General features: G+C 39.0%; 2 protein-coding genes across 5 annotated transcripts in view; one reads left to right on the top strand and one right to left on the bottom strand.

The window, feature by feature from the left end:
* The first annotated feature begins 29 nt into the window (after positions 1–29).
* TSSC4 (tumor suppressing subtransferable candidate 4) lies at positions 30–6,943 on the top strand. 4 transcript variants are annotated; one of them, XM_032692364.1, is made up of 4 exons: positions 30–157; positions 354–477; positions 1,325–1,397; positions 2,454–6,943. In XM_032692364.1, exon 4 carries the CDS (start codon positions 2,542–2,544, stop codon positions 3,580–3,582), a length of 1,041 nt encoding a protein of 346 aa, XP_032548255.1. In that variant the 5' UTR covers positions 30–157; positions 354–477; positions 1,325–1,397; positions 2,454–2,541; the 3' UTR covers positions 3,583–6,943. The 4 variants fall into 4 exon arrangements, with proteins under 4 accessions (XP_032548255.1, XP_032548257.1, XP_032548256.1 ...); XM_032692366.1 differs by having other exon boundaries at positions 354–568; XM_032692365.1 differs by lacking the exon at positions 1,325–1,397.
* TRPM5 (transient receptor potential cation channel subfamily M member 5) overlaps positions 6,685–23,976 on the bottom strand; it is a 38,900-nt gene continuing 21,608 nt past the window's right edge. Inside the window, exons 14-24 of the mRNA XM_032692363.1 lie at positions 23,113–23,208; positions 20,502–20,760; positions 18,876–18,994; positions 18,227–18,359; positions 15,704–15,878; positions 13,062–13,230; positions 12,189–12,367; positions 10,779–10,911; positions 8,697–8,769; positions 7,821–7,911; positions 6,685–6,785 (exon numbers count right to left, since the gene is read on the bottom strand). Of these exons, the coding sequence (XP_032548254.1) occupies positions 6,685–6,785; positions 7,821–7,911; positions 8,697–8,769; positions 10,779–10,911; positions 12,189–12,367; positions 13,062–13,230; positions 15,704–15,878; positions 18,227–18,359; positions 18,876–18,994; positions 20,502–20,760; positions 23,113–23,208 (1,528 nt within the window). The remainder of the gene's footprint in view (positions 6,786–7,820; positions 7,912–8,696; positions 8,770–10,778; positions 10,912–12,188; positions 12,368–13,061; positions 13,231–15,703; positions 15,879–18,226; positions 18,360–18,875; positions 18,995–20,501; positions 20,761–23,112; positions 23,209–23,976) is intronic.

Genomic DNA, 23,976 nt, shown 5'->3' with positions numbered 1-23,976 from the left:
TCCTCGCCGGGAGCTGTGGTCCCGCCACCGCTTTGGCCGCCCCGTGGCTGCCGAAGGGGACTCGCTGTCCCGGCGCGCCGCTGGCCGTGGGCGGAGCGGGAGAGGCGGGCGAGGCGGGCGGCTGCTGTGGAAGACGCTGGGCCCGTGCGGTGTCGGGGTACGGGGCGATCCCCCTTCCCTTCCCCGGCGGTTCGCGCCGTGTGCCCGGGCGGGCGGGAGCGGGAGGGCGCGGAGGCCAGCGAGAAGGGCTTGTGTGGTGGGGGCGGTTTGTATCCAGCAGCATCCCGGCCCGGGAAGGGCGCTGGGCCCGTGGCCGTGGTTTGGGGTGACGGGGGTCTCCGTTCTCCTCACAGGCTCCAGGAAGACGCACAGAGCTTGTTTGAGCAAGACCAGGATGGAAGAGCCCAGTGGGGACCTTCCCATGCGGAGAGACGCCGTCCTCTCCGAGTCATGCTGTGATCATACTGTGACAAACCTGTGAGTGGTGTGGTGTAAGGCCCAGCATGTTTGGCTACTAACACTGTAAAGGCTAAAACGTCTCCTTAGGAGCAAAATTTTTCCTTTCTATGTAAGTGCCCTCAGACAAGAGATACCCTGATTCACAGCTGGCGATGAACACTTTTAGTGCCATCTGAAAGCAGCTGTTTTAGTTAGTTATGTGATTCAGTGCCTCTTCTGAGTTGTAGTCGTTACTTGTCATGTGTTCCAAAGACTATAATTTTAAGAAGATTATTTCCTGTTAGGAAATACATGGAGTGCAGTGTTTTCAAAGGCAGTCATCAGATCCCTTTTTTCAAGGACACCCAGACTTCAAATGGAACACAGCACTGGGTCTGTTGGGTTCTTCAGAAGATTCTTTGTGTTTTATGCTTCATGAAAATCTGGCCCTAACTGTGAACACAACCTTTCTTTGAAAACAGGACTCTGTGCTACTCATGGCCTTAACACTTAGTAGCACTTAGTAGTGGCAACGCATAACTATTGTTTTTCTATTTTCTTAACTACATTTAATACTGTTTATTTAATAGTAGCTTTCTGCACATGCAAATTATGGTTTGATTTTTTAAAAAAACCTATTTTACAGAATAAAGTTGGCAGTGTGAATGTGGAGACAGTAAATATAGTGGTGCCTGCCTTATTAGGCTGTGTGTTGTTCTTTTGCCAAAAATCCAGGAATATGTGCAGATTTTTATACCAGCATGAGTTTGTGTCAGATTTAGAACCTGGTTCTGCAGCTTTGGATGATTCAGGGGGAAGGAATTATTTTTGAAACTTTTTTTAAAACTACATTTCCAGTATCTTGATGGAAATGTTTGTTTTCTAGGGTGGAAGTGCTGAGATCTTTGGTGGCTTTAACTGACTCTCAGGAGGGGAAGCTGACTCAGTCTCAAGAGAAAGTGAGTGACTCACAGACTTTCCATGTCTGTTTACTGCATCGTTTCAGAAAAACCTATAATTAGGTAGTCGAGCTTATTCTAATAATATATTAGAACTGTTTTCATAATTCACGTTTCTGTGAGTTGAACCAAAGGGTGTGTTTGCCAGCTCTTGTTCTCTATTGCCCAGCAAGTGATAGCGTGATCATCGACAGCCTCAGTTCAGCAAGGTTCCCTTCAAGCAGGTTGCAGTGTCGGTATTCCAGCTGCTTCTGAAAGTCAGACTTCACATCACGCCGTCATTTACTGACTGAAGGGCCTGCTCTTGGATGCCCATGGTTGCAATCTCCCCTTGCTTCCATGTGCAAGCATGGCGTGTGCGATTAGTTTTCTTAATCCAATGGGATCGATTTCTTGAGCTGGCTTGTTTTCTGATTCCTGGAATCTAGTAATGGCACGAGAGCTTAAAGCCAAGGAAGGAGTGGAGCTTGTACTTTATGCCACATTAAAGCAGACCTGAAACTGGCTCTGATATTTTTGTGGAGTTCCTGCCACTGGCCTCAATCATTTATAGTGTCCTTTACAATAGGCAGAACATGATGGTTGTTGGGACAGAAGTATAATGCAAAAAAGGATCAAAATGGCAGAATCAAAGTGTAGAAATTAGGATGTGTTTTTGTGGATTTTTAGCGTATGAATAAACACAGGGTGTAATTTGGAAAGGTCATTGCTGTGTCTTTGAAGATGCGTAAGACAGTTATGTGGGATTCAGATTTGTTCAAAAGCCTTATATTCGTCTTCCAGTAATTGGACCTGCTGTAACCTGCAATGAAATTTGGTGTGTAGCACTGTATTTAATTACTTCATATTCTTGTATTCAGTCTTGTGTAAATCTTTAATTTTAGTGTGCATTCGTTTCTTAAATAATGTTTTCATTTGAAGGAAAATTGCTTAGGAATCCCTAAAGAACAGTTGCCTGTTATATTGCAGTAATAATTATTTTGCACGGCACAGAATGTTGGTCTCATACTTGGTTCTCATTTCACAGTAAAGTTTTTATGCTCCGTTGTATTCCAGGCACTAAACTCGCTGGGCATTTGGAAAACTGTATTTGCAGCTGTTCCTGGGCCTACGTCAAAGACCTCAGTGGAGTGACAGCTTGAAGATGGGAGACCAGGAGGCAGGTGAACCCTTTCTGGGGATCGTGGCCGGTGATGCCAGAGACTATGAAGGAGCCCTGCCCTCAGACACGGTATCGCTCAGCGATTCTGATTCTGATGATCTGGGGTTAGCGGGTGAAGCAGAAGTTGATACAATATCTCCTGAGGAGCCATCTGTAGATGATGGGGATTACAGATCAGGGGAGACTCCTGACTCTTCAAACAGCAGTCACAGATCTCCAGTCCAGCTGTTCCATCTGAGGGGCATGAGTTCTACATTCTCTCTCCGTAGCCAGAGCATTTTTGATTCCCTGGAGGAGGCAGCCAAGCTGTCTGTGCCCTCAATGCCCGAAGGTAATGTTGTTGATGGGAGATTTAAGCGTCCATTGCCTCCAACCACAGTTTCAGGTAACATGGTTCCAGAAAACATGGGAAAGCAAGCCAGACCAGTGCTGGCTCCCAAAACCTCTCCTGCAGTGCCTGACTATGTGGCACACCCAGAGCGCTGGACCAAATACAGCCTAGAGGGAGTTTCAGAGTCTAGTGACAAGACTAACAGGGCAGTGGCCATGGAATTTCTAGAGGGTTTGAAGAAAAGAGGGGAGGAACAAAGCTCAGCTACCCAAGATAGCTACATCCCGTACTTCAACCAGGACCCTTCCAGCTGCGGAGCTGGGAGGATTGTCTTCACCAAACCAACTAAAAGAGGTGTTGATGGACTTGAAAAGAAAAGATCAACAGGGGAGGATCATAAGAAACAGATGAAGACAGATCTGAAAGGAAAATCTGTTAAGAAGACTGATGACTTGAGGGAAGAAGATAAGGTAGAGCTGGGGCACTTAGACAGTGAGAGTGGAAAGGCAACAGAGGAGGAAGAGTGCATGATGGAAGGGGACCGAAATACAGACGATAACCTTAGTGCAAGATTTAGTGGTGCAGCTGAAGAGCCATCAGTGGAAACAGTTGGATTCCACTGCAGTAAGAAAAAGAGTAGGAAAAATTTCCGACCTAAAGTAGACGACGAAGGGGAGGAGGAAGAGTCCTGAAGGATGAAGCACATTGGAGGAATCCAAGGACTTGTACTGTCTTGTTCATATTTTTCCCTTTCTTTTTTTCCTGTTCTGAAAACCATGTGATAGCTTTTTGTCCAATGATTTGTGTCATAGCCACCAAGAACATGTTATATTGTTAGAAATCAAGCTACCTAAAATAAATTCCAGACTTTTTGTTCAGGAGAAATCTGTGGGCATAGGATAGTTGCACCCTAGCAGGAGAGAATAAGGTATGCTTTGTTCGCTTTCACAGCTCCCTCGGGCTCGCTCTGGAGCTGAAGTATCCAAAGAAAAAGAAGTGTTAGCAAAAAGGCTGCAAGGCTTCCTAGTAACTCCCAATTTTAAGAGTTGTTCTCAAATCCTGTGGAATCCTGGAGAAAAGGTTATGAGCTCATTAGGTAGAGATTTTTGAACAGTGAAAATAAAACCTAGTCTTCCACAAGGTGTGGTTTCTCCTGGCCCTGTCCTAGGGAAGAAAACCTTTTTCAAAACCATCCTTCTCTCATTACCATTGAGAGTGAAAGCACAATAGTGCCCAATTATATTATGATATGATTATCCTTGATCTGCACATTTGTATGTCCTTTCCAGGAGGAGCTGCTTCCATACTGATTCTGTGTGTGGATTGGGGTATTTGTGGGAATGAGATATTTATACCAGAACTGGATACTTTTTTGTTCTATGTGATGCAATAAACTTTGGTTGTAGCTTGATTTCTTTATCTCTGAACCATGCTGAGTAATGCAGGAGTAGAAGTTTTAACAAATACTTAGTTTATTTGATTTGAGAATTGTCTTGAAAACCTTCCAGAGTGTTACTCTAAGTTCACCATCTTGTTAACTTCTCCGTCAAGTCCCATAGATTCTAAAATTCACATTTTTAACATTTTCAGCCATTTTACAATTTATAATCCCCTCATGGGATGAATCATCTCATACAATGATTCACGTTGTAAGGAATGTCAAATATGGTAGTTTTATATGCAATGTAGTAAATTTAATAAATAAGGTCGAAAGATTAAATACTTTGAAAGGTTGTATGATTTGAAACTCAAATTAGTTCAGGTCAGTTTGGGCTCACATTTTTTTACCAGTATTCTAAATGAACCAACCCAATGGTGGCATTTATAACTATGTAGTGAAAGATGACTTGTTAAGAATTTGTGATATTTCTCTGTAGGTTGTGCTTGCTCAAACTTGGAAGGGTGTTTGAGGGGCTGACTTCCTCTGAGGGGGGTCCATCTTACCAGTAATTGACTGGTAGGCCCAAATCACTTGGGGGGGGTCTTCATGTTTGAACAGATGCATCATTTGGCAGAACAAGCAGAAAACAAAGTAAAATGAGCAGTTGTGCTCCATCTTTTGAAATCCACCTTTTAAGAGCAGCATGAGTGTAGAGTTGGATGCACATTAATTAAGGGGTCATTGGTAGATTCCTTGGTTGTTCCAGTGCGTGTGAGTGGGACATAACAATTCCAAATGGATAGATTTCTGTTTCCAGTGGATAATTAGTGTGCTGATCACGATGAAAATAGTAGCCATTTCGAAGTGGAAGCTGCTGCCTAGAGCAAGGCATGCTGGTTGTAGGATAGCTATTACTTCTTAACAAAAAAAATGTAGCTCAGTACAGACTGGGTTTATGATTTGTGCTTGCCTAGGGTGAAGAACAGGTAGAACTACCGGAATTCCATTGCTGTTAATGGAGTCAGAGACCTGGGGCACAGCTGAATAAACTGGACAAATGCCTGTTTTATGAAGCCATTATAACAAGATTAATATATGTTGATAAAAGACTCATTTTTGAAAGGTATTTTTGTCAGAGCTGAGATTTATTTTTTTTTTCCACCTCTGGTAACAGCTTTTGTGCAACCTACATTTACATTGCGTAGAAGCAATATCATATGTGTGAGGAAATGCAGTTGAAGCTTATCAGTGTAAGACAAGACACAGCCCAATACTTCCCCCTTCTGATGCTGTTTATATTATTCCAAAGAAATTTCCCCTTGAAGAACAGTATTAATACTAATTTTACTGGTGTATCTTTTCGTACAGAATTCTAATAAAGCCAGCGAGCTTTTGCATGCTAAAAATGTACAAGCCAGTGTGAGTAATGAAAAAAAGCGACAAACAGTCCAGATTCTTAGTTCATGGGATAATTCTTGGTACACATTCTTGCTTTAAGTCTCCTAGTGATTTTTTTTTTTTCCTAACCTTTGAGAGAGAAAAGTAAAATGCAGTCAGAAAACCGCTTAGGTGTGGATGCAGCATTCCATGCGGTGTGGTACAGGGCAAGGGCTCTCCTTTACAGCGGGAGGTTGGCAGCAGCCATCATCAGGCATTGGAAGAACAAAAAAGCAAGTGGCAGGAGCTGGCGGTCTGGCTGTGGGAGAATCCAAATACTTTGTGTTTGGGAAGTGAGCGCAAGCCGCTGCACGCTTGAGGATCAAGCAATAAGCTTCCAGTTTCTGGGGATGAGTGAGGAGCTCTCAGTAAGGAATACCAGCAAAGAAATACCTCACAGGAGCCAGCGTGGGAAGAGAAGACGGTGAATGCAATTGTTTAAGGGTTGTAGGAACTTCAGGAACTGTATGAATTGTAATAGTTCGGTATCCCAGGCCTTTTCCTGTGGAAAATATTTCATGATTTCCTTTCTAAGCAACTCAGAAGTACGAGCTTGCTTTCTTGGCCAAGGAAGGGGCTTGGTTTTTAGTGCATAAACGATCACCCTTCCAAAGGGACCCTCCCTTAAACAGAGAAGTGTGGAAATTGGCAGTGATGGCGATGGATTGAGGGTGTGGTATTTGGAGAACAGAAGGCAGATCTTTTTTGGAAAATAAAGTGGTAGAGTCACCCCGGAGGAGAAAGCTTTTAGTGCTGTTTGTGGAATGGTTTTGCAGAAAACTGCTATATGAGCAGGGGCAAAGAAAGCCCAAAAATTGAAGCAGGAAGACTGAGAAATCCTCAGTAATGTCAACCATTGACAGTGCTCAGTGTAAAGGCTTTGAGAGCTGGCCCTTAGGCCTTCATGAGATCAGGATTTTACTTCTGCAGTAGTACAGTAGGACAAAAGGTTTAATCTGAAGAAATAAGAATAAATTTAATTATCGATGTATGCGATGTCATTCTCAAACTGATCTGCACGCTCTTCTCTTTCACTTCTTTCTGGCAAGGGCCATTCTGTGTTGGCATTCATCACACCTAATAGGGTTGTAAAAGTCGTGTTTGTTTAAAAGTCTTAGGAGAAGGGGAACATAATAGTAATTACTTATGAAACTTTAAAATGTTGAAAAAAAGGATGCTATAGATTCTATTACTTTACATTTGCTCAGTAAATGATCAACACAGGTTTATTTTTACAGCTGTTTAAGTTCCTGATTTTTATGCAGTTACAGTATTAAAATGCCTGGAGAGCTGCTACAGGATGGATTTTCTTACTGAATGCTGATATTGAAGCAATTCACATAAGGGTTTTATAAGCTTCTGACAGAAGCTTAAGTAAAGCTTGAGGTTAGCTCAAATCTGAGTGACTTGAGGTCTTGTCATGTCACAACTTTGTTGAATTATCCAGTTACTTCTTTTTCCCCTGTAGTATATATATGTTCGGTTTATGGGTTTTGAAGGGTATTTTGTGTAATAGATAGAAATAGGTAGATGTTGAAATAGATCATGTAGAAGAATATCCAAAATCTTTACTGTTTTGGATATCCTGCAGTGGCCAAGAAATAGTCTTTTTCTATCTCTAATGTCTTAAACTCCAAACAGGAACCCTGGGACACTGAACAAGATTCTTAACTGACAGAAATAATTGCAACTCTGAAGGCAAATGAACTCTGTTGATTAAAACAAAGTAGAAGACTTGCTCAATTTTTATTTTTAATGATTACTGTTATCCATATTAAATATTTTGGTAATACTTAGTAGGACTATCTCATTGACTCAAGAAACCCCCAAGAAAATCCTCTGTGGCAAATGGATACTTGTTTATGTGCCTGAAGTTGTGTGAGATTATTCTAACTCACACTAAGTGGCATTCCTTTCCCCAAAGCTTTTAAATGTATTTTAAAATTTTTTTTTGTTCTGAAGTATTAGTATTCTGTTCCTTGCTTATGTTCCCATTACTTCTATGTATCTCCTTATGTGGTTATTTTCCAATCTTTTCTCTCCCCTTGCATTTTTTAACTACATTCTTCAACTGTATTAATTAGCTCATCCATAATTGTTTTCAAAACTTACATGTATAGTTTGGAGCTGGTTGTGTGCACAGGAGATTGGTTTTGGTTAAGACCTCTGCCATTGAGGAGATAACAGCTGTACAGTAGCAAATCTACAAAATAGTTACTGATTAGATACCTTCCCTTTTTTCTGAGTATATTGCATTATCTCAAGCTGGCATAAACTTACTAAAGCATTCCTTGTGTGTTCCTGTTGGACCTGTATAACATGACTTTTTTCAGGAAGCCATAAAATGGATAAGAGAGGGAAGGGAAACTGTAACAGGAGTATTAAGATAAGGAACTTTCAGCAAGGCCAAAATTACACTGGAGAGCATAGAGATAAAGAAAACAATAGCAGTTGTGCTACATAGCACCTGGTAATGCTGAACATTTTCAGACTGATTAAGAAATGTTTGTTTATATTTCAAGGGTTTGTCATCAGAAGCAAAAGAAAGGGTTTCCTGCTATTATTTGCATTTCATGATTGTGTGTTAGACACTTCCCTTTGAGATGCTCCTACCTGGTATCTGAGAAAATTAGAAAAACTGATGTCCACGAAGCTTAGGTCAGATCAGGCAGAATAGGGGTATTTTTCAAGCTGGCAGTTTTAAAGAAAGAAAAGATTAGGAGAAGGCTGAGAAGGGGGGGGGGGGAAGATGAAGCATTTCATTCCAGAAGCATCCTTAACAAAGGAAATAAACACTTTTCAAGTAGACTAGCAAAGAGAGCAAAAAATGCTGTATTCCCTTTTCGCCTTTCTACCAGTGGTAGAAAACATACAGATACATTTCTCCTTCTCTTTATCCCTAAATGGGACCTGCCAAACCACTATTAAATGAGAGAAATATGGTGAAATCCTAAAGCTGATACAAATGCCTGTAAAACTATTACTTACCTGGGCTTCCAGAACTTTAAACCGTTTTTCTTGTTCTTTCAACCCACTAAAATATTTAGACAAATTATCCACCCTGTGAAAACAAAGCAGAACACATTGAGCAAAAAGGAAAGGCTTCAGAAGGCATCGTGAAACACAAACTCCATGTAACTTTAACTAGAGCCATGGCCCCTCACTGCATTCTGTGCTGCTCAGACATCCCAGAGCCCCCTAAAAGTTTTGTCCTTTTGAAGTGTTCCCAGAAGTATTTATTGGACAGAGCAGCATCTCTGGAACACTCTCATGCACCTGTTGCTCAGGGACTCATAAGCTGACACAGATCACAGCAGCCCTTCAGCTTCTGGTGAGGGCCACTTAGCCCCAGCTGCCGTGGAAATCAAGGGCAGCAGAAAGGAGCCTTCTGTCTCTTCAGCCACCCCTGTGGCTCTCCCACCTGTACCAAATGGAAACTGATCCTGGTGTGAGAACTGAGGCCACAAGATTTTCTATCTGCAGGACAGGTAAGCCACCTAAAATTTACACAAGGTTTCATTTTTGGGAACTGGCTTGACATTGAAATCCATTTTTTCATGCAGTCCAATGGAATTGTGTATGGAACTTCCATATAGTGCCTCCAAATCATGGAATTATCCACATGCTTTCTGCATCCTTCAGCTCTTCTCCTATCAGTTCCTTATTCTTAGCATCTGATTCCCCATAGGCTTGGCAACTCCCTCTCTGGTTTCTCCTAGCTACTTACTTCAAAGTTTCCCTCTAAGAGGTTATGTTCCAATCACATCTATGTGGAAAACCTGCTGCTGGGTGGGTCTAGTGCATTTTGAGATTGGTTCAGTGCAAAGTTCAAAGAATCACTTTCTGAGGGTTTCATAAGATTTCAAAAACACATGGCTACCACCTAGGAGCAAAGATAAAAAGCCATGGGTTTGGTGGTGTTCATCTGAATCTTTTCTAGTCTTTCTGGCTCTGCTATGCCTGAAATACTGTGAAGCTGGACAGGTTCTCACTTTTCCCCTCCAAGCAGTAAGCTCACCTACAATATACCATCTTTAAAGCATTCCGACTTTAAAGCTAGAAAAGAGTATAATAGTGCCCTTTGTTTGAAAGCAATTACACACATATTTGTTGCTTTATCTGAACAATTAAGCTCTCACTCCTGGGGTTTGTCAGTGATCTGCTTATGAGAATAAAGCTTAAACCAATATAATAATTCTAAATTATTATGAATTAAGGGTCCATGTAAATTAGAGGGAGAAGAGTATGTAAGGACACTATTTTCGTCTCCAACTATTCTATGAGTTAGATGGAGGTTTGTTTCAAAAGAAAGCAGACAGCACAAGACAATTTCCATGGAACTTTCTTCTTGTGGTAACTTTCACACCCACTGTGCCTCTATTTGAAGTCAGTTTTATTATAAGAGGAAACTGCTGGAACAGGTATTAAAAACTTCTTTAAAGAGTGCTCTGCTGTCTGGATTTCAGTATTGCCTTAGATGTTTCTGTTTCCCCTGTGTATAACTACGTTGTGTCTCATTTAAAGGTTTAAACCTCTGAATACCAACTTAGGACTTTAGCATACTAAACCAATTTAAATGATATTCTTGGTGGGGAGATATTTTATAGAAGTATGTAAATGGAGACTCCATCATGCCATAAAGCCATAACTATTTGTTCTTCTGCATCTGTGGGCTGGGGTTAATTCAAGGTATCTTAAACTTCTATTCAAAAGTCTAAGCCATCAAAAAGTCTCATTCCTGTGTTTCATTCCTAGAGGGGATGAAATTACATGTGCTGCAGCATAGCAAACCAGCTGTTTTTCCACCATTTCTTCATGAATATAATTTTCATTAAACTTGACTGCAGATTTGGCTGGAACTTACAGGTCTATAGTTGTACATACTTCAAAAGTGACAAAACCTCTTCTAATATTGTAGTGATGCTGGCCTCTCACATTTTTTCATGGACTGTGTATTTCCTAAGTGCATTCCAGTTGGACCCTTCATATAACCTTTACAAGCACTTCAATGTTGATCTCATTCAAAGCTGCACTTGCAAATTACACTTATTGTAGATCAGAATAACATACTTATTAGATGTGGCCTTCAGCCTTTCTTCATTGCTTTCTTTCTTTTCTTGTTCAAGGTTTACAAGATAATGTTCCTTTTGCACCAGCTCCCATGTTATGATTTTTTGATCTAGGCCCACTGGAAGATCTCTTTCTGTAGGAAAAATAAATTAAGAGTTATATTTAACTCCCTTTTCTCTTATAGTAGTAGTGAGAGGCTGATATGCTAAAGGAAAGTGAAGTCTTACCATTGCAGACCCTTTGTAATTGCAGGAGTCGTTATGAAAATGAAGTAAAGTAAGTATTTTGTATCTTTTTTCTTGTGATGGCAGGCATTAAACCTTTTTGCAGTTAGATATGACTCCTGAATTTTCTAGAGAACAGCATTAACCAATTTCTTGGGTTTCATTTAAACTCATTTACAACCTTAATGGACTTAATATTTTAGCCCCAAAGTATTCAATGAGCAGAGCTTAAAGTGCATCTGAACATAATCATCTAAGCTTCTTCACTAGAGCAATTATAAGTGGGAAGGACAAACTGTGAATAAATTCCCCCCACCTTGAAATAGAAAGCCTGGTGTTGTTGCTGTCAAGTGTCCAAAGCCAACAAGAGACCTCAACTTCACATGTGTTTTGAATGGAACACACTAGTTTTGCATCTTCCTAGAGACTGGTAAAAGGGCACACTTGCTGCATGCTCCAAACACTGCTGAATCTATAGCCTGAGTGGTCAGGTACTTGCTTTCTTAGGAGAAAATAGAATTCTTTTCTTTGAAGAATCTTCAGCAGCACGCTTTGCTAGCCAGGAGGAGTGTGTCTGAAAGGGAGCTTAGTGAGGGGACTATGAATTGGTCTAGTCTGAGAACAGTTCTGCTCCAAAGCCCATCATCACCCTGTGCATGAGAAGTAAATAGGCTTATTATGAGACACTACCAAGTTTGCCGTCATGATAGAAAGCCCATTCTGTATTTACCTGAAATTCATCTGCTCTTTTAATTATAACTTTTAAGATGCCACTATTTCTCTAAGAGTGCTTGTTCTCTCTCCGTGTCTCTGTATTGGGAAATTCCACTGATCCTAGTAGATTTTTAGACCTGGTATTTGTTTATAGGGTTACCCATAATTAATAATTATTAAAATTCAGGAGCAAATGAAGTAACTATTCATGAAACGTATCAAATTGCTTTTTTTCAGAAATCAAATCCTTTTAACCTGTTTTATATGGTAATAACTATTTCATAAAGAAATGCATTGTGGGAAACTGTTTACGTTATAAACCTTAATTTTTCATTTGTCACCTCCTGGCATTCTTTGTTAAATTGTGACTCTTGGCTTTAGGAAATCTGGCTTGCTCTTCTGTTTTGCCTATGCACCATGTCTTAGGAGAGTGTCAGGGTCTCCAGTTGCCAGATGTTTGTTAGCAACTCACCCAGATGTTTTTTTTTATGTTCCATTTTGTTGAAGAGTCTTCTGAGAACCAGAGTTATGTGGTTAATAATGATAAATGGTGGTGCTAAGGCAGGACGGCCATGATATTCCACAATCAGATTGTAGCGCTGAACTTTCCAGAAGATGTCTGTATTGCCCTGAACAACTTGAAAAGTATAACTGTAATTGGAAGGGAAAATAAAAGTATATAACTGGTTTTACCACAGCAAGATAAAGATTATTATTACAAATTTTAGTCCCGTATTTACTTTAAAAAAGGAACAGCAAGCTGAGCAAGTAGTGTTAATTTCATCTAAAGTTTGTGCACATTCTTAGGTATTAAAATAATTGCAGTTGCAGTCTTCAAATGTTAAAAGATACATTTGTTTTAGTTTGGTCTTGGGGTTTTTTAAAGAAAGGTAATTCTATTTCACTCAGAATAGATCAGTAAACATGCCACATCAGTCCTTCAACCAAATGAATCATTATTAGCCGTGTTGACAACAAGCATTGTTGATGATCCCTTATGTGCGGATCATCCGCTGTTAAGTCTGCCAAGTTTATGGCTGTATTGCACCTGCAGTCTTGTGCTGCAGCACAGCCAGGGACCCAGGCCCTTCTATGCATGTTTAATTGAAGTTTTAGCAGTCAAAGAGGCTTCTTTTCTTCTTATCTTCAATGTGGCTAGAATGAGGATGATGAGAACCTAAGAGCTATATGATCACAGAATTCTGCCTATCAATCCCCAAATAATATTCATCAGGAAAATTGCAAGTGTATTCCTAAATAAGTAGCCAACAGCAATGTAGTAAATGTGGGCATTCACTTAAACCTTTGCAGCCTCTGTCTTGATACTTGGTGAAATCACTCTTACCTGAACATTGCAATCAGGAGATTCATAAGGAGAACATTTGTGACTAGTAGGAAGATGACCAGCAGAAGTATGACAAGCCAGTTGGCATAGCTATTAGGACAGGATGGTGTGTTTTCCTGCAGAATCTGCAGTGGATTAAATGTGCAGTTCCTGGGATATGTTCGTGATGCTGCAAAGAAAGATAGAGAAAGAAAAGAATAGTTTTGACAAATCCTACTGCCACATGTTTCTTAGTGTGGGGACAAAAGCTTTGCATTTTGGTGACCAAGATCTCTGATTTTCAAGAAAGAATGGCAAGAATTACAAATTGTTCCTGAGGTTTGAAGTAATGCATTTCATAGCTATTTCAGTGCAAATAAAAACTGAATTAACACCTCTAAAGATGTCTTTCTTTAAGAACTAGTGGCATGGATAGATGTGTATATTTAGTACCTTTACTGTTAAAATAAAACTAAAAATCAAGAACAATGATGATATTGATTACTAAAATGAGATTTAATATTGGCTGCATATGAGCACTAGCACAATTTTGTTCTGAATATTTTACAATCATTAAAAGCTTAAACCAAATATTGTGGTAGTATTTTTGTACTGCCCTTTTTGACTACTAGCAGGACCATAAATACGAGACTCTCTTTACCCCAACAGGGCAGTTCTTTGACTGCTTGAGCTACAGAACTTTCTTGCAGTTGAAAGATCATTTGTGTGCACTAACATCTAATGTCTTTAATTTTGTGAAAATGTAATCATGTCATGTGCATGAAGAGACATTGCTTTATCATGCAAGACATTTGCAACCCTCCACAACTTAGCTGCTCCTTTAGTGGCAAGATGGCTGTCATGGATGGCTTTTTTAGCAGCATTCATCAAAAAGGGGATTGTATTGAACGGGCTGGATCCTTTTTAGACTGGTTTTGAGTTCTCAAAGTTAAACTGAATTTGTGTTCCCCTAAATGCTTGTGTCTTCGCAGTCCTTGTTCTGGTATGTGCATTAGAGGAGAAAACTCAGTAAAACTGGGAATGGGGTTCCTCATTGTAAATAAACTGCTTTGAGTATCTGAGCTTGCAGTCAAGGCTAGGAAGAACATCTGGTTCTACTGCATCAGACTAGGGACCTAGTGCTGTAGTCTGTCTCCAGCTATGAATTAAATCCACAAATTTGGAGTAGCATCATGATATTTACTTTTTCATTCTCCATGTTTTTCACTAGTAATTCTTTTTGCAGCTGCCACAGAGAACCCCAGATAATACTCGTTAAAGCATGCAGTTATTTCAAAGCTCACCACGGCTGGAACTGCTTTCACCTTATACTTATCTACACTGAATTTCATTTGATGATTTAACACTCATGAGGCTCCTCTGCATCTCTTAGGAGTCAGTTTTCATCTTCACTACCCAGTGATGTAGTTTTGTCAGCAAATTTTGTTTTCCTCATTACCCATCTCCTTTTCCATATGTTTCATAAAGATGTTAAACAGAATAAGCCCCAGAGGGCCCTAGGACAAATTACTCCCTTCAGGAAGTTGCCCGTACAGTTAATTATTTTTTTCTCTGTTTCTTTTAGCCAGTTATCTATCCAGGTGAAGACACCATTTGGAGTTTCAATGGAGAGAAACACACATTTCTAGGGAATGCTATATATGACCTTTTTCCAAATGAGGTGAATCCTATTCCAGAAATACTTTTCTCTCCAATTACCTTAATGGAAATAAGAGTGACTGCTTGTGTTGTGCATGCTTACACCATGGGCATTTAAAACTAAGTGAGATGAAGCACACTCCTGCTCTCTTGTCTCACTCAGACTTTTTTGGCTTTTCTAAGACATGTTTTTTCTTATTAGGGAGAGTGAACATGAAAGAATGCTTACCAATTAGCTTCTGTGTATGGGATTTTTTTTTGTTCCATTTATATTACTCTAAGTTTGAATCCTACTTCGTTATTGCCACTGACATTTAGCACTGTTATTCTGGCTAAATGCTGTGGTGTTACTTCAGACTTCTTTGGGAGATGACCTATTAACGTATTTCACCTGCTTGCCTATAAAAGTTCAAATGTTGCCTTGAACTTTTATGTCTAATTATTTCTGTGTCTTGTGATTATTTTTATGTTGTTTTGTTTGCAATGTTGCACATAAGTAATTACTACCATTATTTGATTTGGGCAGCTTTATCTCCAGAGTAAATAAATGCTCTAGAGGAGTATTTATTCTAAAATATAAGTGTTTGCTTATGGGCAGAGCGGTACTGTTTTAACACTGTCACGTTAAACTACTGCCAAAATGTATGGAGGTGCTATTATTTCAGTTTACATAGGGTTATCTGGGTCTAGGTAAACTGAATGGAAACGGATCAAAGTGAAAGAAGGTATGCCAGCCTTTAAAACTGCAAATCCTTGTGTGAATATTTCAGAGATCTTGTCTAAATAGGGCCTGCCCTTATGCTCTATTGTACTTCCACAATGCACGCTATCTCTTTGCAAATATACTATTTATGTTATAGTAATGTGAAAACTTTTTCCTGTAGGACAAAGATTAAAAAAAAGTAAAATAAAATAAAAGGAGACAATACTTGGAAGGAATTTCATACTCTAATCAAAAGTGTGCATTAAAAAAGGCCAAGTTAGGGGGACAGAAACTTCCTTACTGTCTATTTCATCCAGTGGAATCTGGCCGAATATCTGAAGGTAGGGCCGATAAAGCACCCTTCTGAATATCCATTCCACTCGGCTGTCATCGGGATGAAGTAGAGCTTGAGTTGTCACACCGTAGGCAATGAGCCACACACTCAAGAAAAACAGAAAGAAGAAAACATCCTTCATCTAAAAAATAGAGGGGGTGGGGAGAAAAGGAGAAGTGACTGTGATACCATAGTCTAAGAACAGTGGTCTTTCTGTATGAATATGGTCCAAATAATTCTGTTTCTTTACAACCTTGTTTAGGTTAAAGGAGGTGGAATATGATACAGCTCCAGGCACAGAATTCCTTTCCTGACCTTGCTGTTTTCATATTGTTCTTGGCCTGTAGTAAGCATTTTTCTTTGATAGCTCATTTAGATAAAGGCACGTTTTAAAGTAAAACCTTGCTTTCCAATCATCTAACATTTAAAACTGAAACATGTTTTATCTTTTCAGTCAATCTCACTGTATCTTTAAATGCATATTTTCTGTGAGATATCTCAGCACTATGGACTCCTTTACTTTCAATTACAAGAGTTCTGCTGCAGCAGAGAATCCCGGTAACAGTCAGTGCTCATTGATGAATACTGAACCACTGAGAGAGCAGACAGTGAAGTCTGCAAGGATCAGGTTGCTTCTGTCTTCAGTTTTCGAGCTAAGTGATGCATCTAAAGGATTGTTTTCAGGTCTTCCTGCTTTTAAATATTGTGTTTCTTTACAGGAGCAGAAGTAATTGAATCCTAAAACACTTACTTAAAAAAAAAATCTAATATGCATTTCAAGTGCAATAATTTTTCCCTGGTGGAAGAAGAACACTTCATCCTCTTCCCATCTAATCTGACAGAGTTCATTAGGGACTGTAGATTCATTTCAATTAGATTATCGGATTGTACAGTAACCCAAAAGCACAGGCATTTCAGACCTCCAGGATGTTACTTGGAGTTCTAATAAGAAGCAGGGTCTCCAAACCAGGGAAGACAGTCTCTCTGACTTTCATCAATCTCTTTTGTTTTCTGGATGATTTAAAATTTAGCAATGCTGCATGACTGTAATTGTGCCATAGTGATGTGAGAGCGGTAGCAGGTATGGAAATATTTTTTTCCAATCTGTACTCTCTGTTTCAGCAATTCCGTGGCAAGGTTATAAAGAAGAAAAACTGTAAGAGACAATCTTGGATTGCATCTCTGTTTAAGTAAAGGAAATGATCTTGCTTGAACCCCCCTGATGAACCTTTAAAGAAAGTTTCCTCTACTGAAGTAACTTTCACTGTTCTTTCATTTGCCGTAAGGTTCAACACTGAACTACCAAAGCTAAGGCATTGTGTTAGCTTGGATGGGGGGAATATGAAAGGTCTCGCGTTGTGGTTTTGTCTAGGCTGCTGTTTATGTTCTTATTTGGATCTTCTCAATCCATGTGATATGTTGCATGACTTCAGATGCCAACAAAGTAGACATGTTTATGTACTTGTTCAAAGCCCTGGTTTAGCTTGGTATGCAGCAAAGGAAGGGTTAGGATCTGGTTTGTTCCCTTACAGTATGAACACCATACAAAAGTATGCTGTAAGCTGGATAATGATCAAGAGTAAATATTTATTTGCCATTTACCCTTTTGCTACTTCAACCAAATGTCATGTTAGAGTTCCAGTTATTGCATTTGTAGATAAATCCAACAGCTTGCTAGTTATGTTTATTCAATGTATAGGCTTGTTTAAACTGTAGAGCTTTTACTGAGTTCTGCTGTGAGTCACAAATCAAATATTTGTAACTCTATAATAGCACTTCCAATTAGATGAACTCTATTAATTGGTTAGCATGAGCTAATTGACCTTGAGGATTAACTTGCCTAAATAAAAAGCTACTTCAACATAGCAATGCATACCCAAGTGCAGTAGCTGTAGTCCCAATGTCTCTTTTCCTGCAGAGTGGTAATAAATAAAAATATTTTATCAACATCCTCCAACATATGCTCACCAAGTATTAGTATGTTTTCATTGTAACTTGGAGCTAAAAAGTACAAGTAAAAATAATTTCTGTGGCAAATTTGTAACTATCCTTTTTCGTGGATTTTTTTTTCACTCTCGTTGCAAAATACATGATCTGTTTCCCAAGGAGGAGCAGAGTCAATCAGTGGAAGACCTGCCCTTCTGTGCATGGCCTGTCATCTGCCTGAGGTCTTTCCTCTCGATGCAGACAGAGGAAAGCAGGAGGAAGAGCAGTAAGTCAAAGATTCTCTACTCTTTGTTTGCCAGACCTGAGTATAAATTATTAGGTAAGGTACACGGATTAGTAAATTTGGACCAACTTATTACACTACAGAGTTCTTCAGAGGGATCTATTTCAAACATTGCATCTAATACTCAGGGTAATATGCAAAATAACAAGCCTTAAAAATAAAGATAGATTATAAACTGATTTCCTTGCTAAAGAGAAGATTTCCTACTCTCCATTTCTTAGAAGGCATGGGTATTTATCTGAGAGAGACTGCACTCTTACCATCCTTTCCACGATTATGATCTTCGGTCCAAGTTGTTTGTGAATTGCAAAAATGTGTATAAGCCTAAGTGTAAACACCATAAAATCAATGGCAAGTATTGTACGACCGGCTTGGAAAGTTGAGTTCAGCATCCTGCAGAACACATGAAATGAAATATCAGATCTCAAATACTGCTGAGAAGTATTTTCTCAGATACAACACTTAGGTTCAGGGCACAGCCTACTTAGAAAAAGGCAAGCACTTTGGGACTGTTGTTGCATAAGCCTGAGAGAGGAACCTGCCATAATGTCTGTACATTGATGAGAAATAGCCAAAAGATGGAGGAACACTGTTTTCTCTCTCTTGTCTTGAATGAGGTTTATTACAAAATAAAACAAAAACTTCACAGCTTGAGTAAAAGCGATTTCCAAAAACAAACGCACAAAGCAGAGCTTTTCAGTACATGTGTTTGAATGTATCAATATGTCTTCTTGTGGTCTCTGGAGTAATTTCTATGATTGCAACAGGATTTTAGAGGCTCCTATTGCAGAAACATGTCTCAAAGTTTTTAAGAATAAATGTCACAGCCTGTCCTCTTGTGCATGAGACTGCTGATGTACATAGCCATTGCTACTGATGCTGACCACATTACATGGAACAAATATATACCTGCAGGTTACCCCAATTATGAAAAGAAAGATTGCCACCATATCACATTTATTCCAGTTATCCTCCACATACAGTTTAAATTTTTTCATTAAATTTGTGTCTTCATCTGTATAGAAACTCTGAAAAAGAGAAATAATCAATGTTATTGACCTTTAACATAATACCTGTTTCCTTTTTCATTATGAAAAACAAAACCAAATTCCTAGTGTAATAAGAAAAAACAAAGCTTGAAAACATAAGCTCAGTTTACCGTCCTAAAGCACAGAAGCTGGATAAAAAAAGAAAAAAAAATTTTATTCTTGTGATAATAGTCTTCAGAATTTTTGAGACCTGATTTAAGATTTCTACAGAAGAAAATCTTTACTGTAAGGCTGGCGAGGCACTGGAATACATTGCCCAGGGAGGTTGTGGTTGCTCCAGCCCTGGAAGTGTTCAAGGCCAGTTTGGATGGGGATTTGAGCAATCTGGTCTAGTGGAAAGTATCCCTGCCCATGGCAGGACGATTTGGAACTAGGTGATCTTTAAAGTCACTTCCAACCAAAACCATTCTATGATTAAGTCAGCATTTGAGCTGTTAAACAATACAACAACTTCCAGGCAAAGTTCAATTTCTAGACATTGCTATCTAAACAGCATGAACAGATTTGCATTTGTGTACTGCAGTTGTCAGTAAGGGCATATTTGATTATCTAGACAAGGAGTTGGGTTTCTTAATTGGGTTTTAGCCTGGCAGTCTTCATGTTTTACAGGTTTATAATGAAATGTTCTTTGTTCCAGATATTTTCCATGTCCTCCTCCGGTTATGGCCTTGCTGCACAATTTCAGATAAATTGTAATAAACTGGGATCCCCTTCCCTGTTCCTTTTGCCTAAGTAATGAACACCTATTGGTTCTTCCAATAGGTGCTCCAATTACTGCAACTGCTTTTTTTCTGTCTAAAGAGGAGAGCTTTATGCACTCACAGCTGGCAACACACTAGCAGCATTGTTAACACAATATTTCAGTTGTTAAACTGAGGACACTCCAAAACCAGTAATGGGAGAGTAATGGAGAAGAGGTTTTGAGGGTTGGTGGGTTTGGCTGTTTGGTTTTTTAAAGAAAAGCAAACCCAGAAGAGATCTGCTAATGTTTTGCATTGAGAAGTATTTTAGGAAAAACACAAATAATCTGAATCCATTTACTTGGGTTTTTTTTAAACAGTCCCCAGAGACGAACAATCTCTTAAAAGGATGTAGGGTTGTCTGCTGTGTTACCAGGTGTAGAACATAACTTCCAACTTACATTGTTTGTGGTGGGAGGACCCACCTAGTTCTGGGGAGTGAAATCAGGAAGCAACTTTACAAAGTGAAGAATATCTGAATGTTGGCAACCCACTTGACTTGGCTACAGCTGGAGTAGGATAGAAAAACAGAGATGGAGCTATAGGTTTGTGTGGTGGAGGAAGAGCTTGCTCTGGAAGAGAGGTGAGATGTTTTGGATAAGGTAAGTTCTGTATTGTTCACCTCTGTAAAACTGCACTTGACACTTGAAATCTTCAAGCTTGTACATCTGTACAGATTGCAGGTCTATTGAAAAAATTGTTGCAAGTTCTAATGTGTTATTTTTAAGATGATGTAGGTTACTTACCTGTCGGATCTCTTCCAAGACAAGGGTAAACACCCAGAAGTATAGTATAATTTCTTTAACAGATGGACCCTCAGGTGGAGGTGGTTTAAAGTCCAGTAAAAGGACATAAGTAAATAGAAACAGAAAAGCAAAGTACATTATAACATTCCCCATAAATACAGTTACAGGGGCACTCCAGAATTTTCTCCACCGGGTAAACATGAATGTTGCCCACGCTGTGTTTTCAGAAGGCTTCTGTTTTTCCAATTTAGCATTTCCTCTGCAAGTGGAAAAAAATATAGGCTCATGACAATTTACTAAAATTAGTTCATGGGAATAGGCTCAATATTATTCTATATAAAGCTTCTTGTCACAGGCAGATGCTGGGGATTGCAAAGATGAAGGCTGTAGAAGTCAGAGCAATCACATTACCATAGCAAAAATATTTCAAATCAAAAAGAAGGTTTTGAAAAACAGTCACATCAGACTTAAATGCACATTCTTGTTATTTCAGTTCAGTTGTATTAATTTGATTTCTAACCTTATTGTGTTTCAGCATGTACTACAAACACTGCAAATATACCAGGAGAGGGGGAAGGGGGCTAATTACTCTTTATCATCCTAAATAATAGGAAAGAAAAGAAAATGGCCAATGTAGTTTGTGAATCAATTCTTAATTATTTTGACTCTAAAATTTTCTTGAAGTGTTTGCATGCAGAAGTTCTTGTTGTTGTGATTTTAAACTTTTGACCCCGTCTCAAAGTGCTGGATCATACTAAGCATGATCCAGGATCATACTAAGCATCTTGACTATCCTTGCTGGAGTCTGATAGAACTACTGAAGGAATACTTTGCTCCTTTACACAACTGGCATCTTACCCTTTATGATTAAATTAGAGTAAATTGCAAAAAAAAAAAAAAAAATGCAATGTAGAAACCTTTTAGTAAAAAGAGTTGACCTCATAAATTATGTATTAAGGTAGTCTTTGAGTATTGTGGAATTACACAAGTATTTTGGTAACCAAAGGGAAATTTGACCTGTAGATCTACAGTTGTTTTGCTGTGTTTAGGAACATGAAGTGCTGTCTATCGGCAATGGAAATTATCCTGTACAGAAAATGCAAGTTCCCTGTATTTGATAGTAATTTGATCTTAGTGTGAGGATTTGTTTCCACATAAAATGCTCTCCTGTGTAAGCTAGGGATGTTATTGGATCTTTAATTTGCGATTCTGATTCTGAGAAGTGTCATCTCCAACAAAGGATGTGCACACTAGGGTTCAATTTCACTTCACAGAAAATAAACAATGATTCTTCACTGCTTTTTAATTTCCTCTGACAGTCTTGCTAATTATTAAATACATTTGTTACAAGGAAAAAATTCTCCTCACAGCTAATCTTTTCTATGTGCCTGATTCTGTGCTATCTCTCAATTTATGACATTATAAGATACGTTCCCACGGTAACAGGCGAATATCATAAACAGATAATTGCAGTTTTACTGTAAGATGCTGAAATAGATCTGGGAGGAAGAGAACCTCCTTGTTAAAATAAATTGTTAAGATAATAGCAATTGGAACACACAATGTAATGACCAAACCATGCTGCACTCAAGATGTGGGAGTGCTTTATGATATTGCTTACAAGTAGCTCCCAAGGGGCAGATGCTTTTACACCTATTTTATAGGTTAGGGAGGGAGAGAGAAGAACTAATGATTTTCTCCATATACCAGCAGTTAAATGCCAGAAGTAAAAATAGAACCTAATAACTCTGATTTGGTCCACAACTTCATACTGCAGATGATGCTTCCTCTCTCTACCATTGTTCACATACATCTGAAGTTCTTTTTAAATCATAGAAAAGCTTAATACAAGTGGCTATTTAGCACTATTTAACCACTAAGAGGACTCTGTACCAAGCTGCTTATCCTGACTTAAGTCTTTGTGGTCTCCCAGGTTTTGGCAATGAGTGTATGTGTGGTAGAGGTACAGGATGGGCTTCAGTTCTCAGTCACAGATCTATGAGTGGCCGGGAGCAACTGACAAAATCTTTGTGCTCAGTCACCCATTTGTGTGATGCTCCCTCTAACTCATAACGTTTCTCAGGGCTCATCTTTTAAAATATAAAGGAAGAGCACCAGAATGGTGAGAAGCCAACTCAATATAAAATTACCCAGTACTGGTGTGTGGAAGTACGCCTTGGTAGGAAAGTATGCGGTGATGCACTCAAATAATGTAAGATTTTACTGAGAACCTTCTTTCTGCTCAGCTCAGTAGCATGATAAGTTCCTAAAATCCAGTGTATACCATCCACCTTGAGCTAAAGGGAATGTCAGGAAACACTATTTGATTCCCAAGGTATTAAGTAGATTCCTTGTTCTGTAGAAATTACCTGCTCAGAATGAGTAAAGTGGTGTCTCCTTAAAGCAGTGCTATATCCCTGTTTATTTGCTATATTCCTTTCAGAGAGCAATAACAGCAGTCATCAGAGGGCACAGCACTTTCTGAGGAGTAGTGATTTTCTTGGTTCTTTAGCAGCTCCTTAGATCATTAACTGGTCACTAATCCACAAGAAGTGTCCTGTTTTGTGACTGTTGTCATATGAGTTATCTTAACTAATGATTTTAAACTTACCTATCTTCTTCCTTGGAAAAAAACAGTGTCTTCTCTGTATCCCAACTGTCCAGCTCTCTTGATGGCTCTGGCTCATTCTTTGATTGTTTTTCCTCACTGTAAAGAAATAAACTCATTAGTTGAAAGATGATGCTTAGTCATTTTTCACTGTTAAATTGGCATTAGTACAGAACTGCTAGCATGTACTTATCTTGGACTTGCTCCACTGGGAAGCTAGCAAGTAATGCATAATCCTTACCTTTACAAATTCTGTTTATTTTCAAGGAGAAGGCTGAAGTCATCCACAAGATTCAGAGAAGTGATAATTGGCATGTGTCACAAAAATGGAGCAGGATGCTCAGTTTCTTCAAATTACTTATGATTTGAGCAGAAATAAACCCCTCAGTCAGTCTTAGAAGACAATAGCCCAATTCTCCATTCCTAGTTACTCAGTAGCAATTAAGAGAGGAAGTGCCAGAAGCGGTAGAGAACGTGTCAGTTCTTGCATTTACAGGTAAAGGAGGCCAAAAAATGGAAATTTTGAAAGGATTACTTTGATTATGAATCATAATTTAAACTTTTCCATGAAAACTTTGCCAAAATAACACATTAAATAAATTTGTGAATCTGCCAACCAGTATGGCAAGGTCATCTTTAGTGATGCTGGCAGAAGGAAAGTCTTAAGTCAGCAGTGCCAAACAAGGTTTTCTCCTGATTTATGTGGTTTAAGAGTTAATAAATGTATTTCATAATAACATGTCATTCCATAGTGCCAGTTCTGATGATTTGTATATGATTCTATGAATGATTCTATGATACGATTCTATGAGGTTTTCTTAAAGTTTCAGATTCTGGATTTTTATGACTATCTGAGCATCTTGGCTG

The sequence above is a fragment of the Chiroxiphia lanceolata genome, chromosome 6 (genome assembly GCF_009829145.1).
Source record: "Chiroxiphia lanceolata isolate bChiLan1 chromosome 6, bChiLan1.pri, whole genome shotgun sequence".
NCBI lineage: Eukaryota > Metazoa > Chordata > Aves > Passeriformes > Pipridae > Chiroxiphia > Chiroxiphia lanceolata.
The sequence above is the reverse complement of the archived record's forward strand: the minus strand, read 5'-3'. Positions and strand labels throughout refer to the sequence as shown.

Coding starts and splice junctions, on each gene's coding strand:
- TSSC4 (XM_032692365.1), top strand. CDS start 2,542: ATGGGAGACCAGGAGGCAGGTGAACCCTTTCTGGGGATCGTGGCCGGT.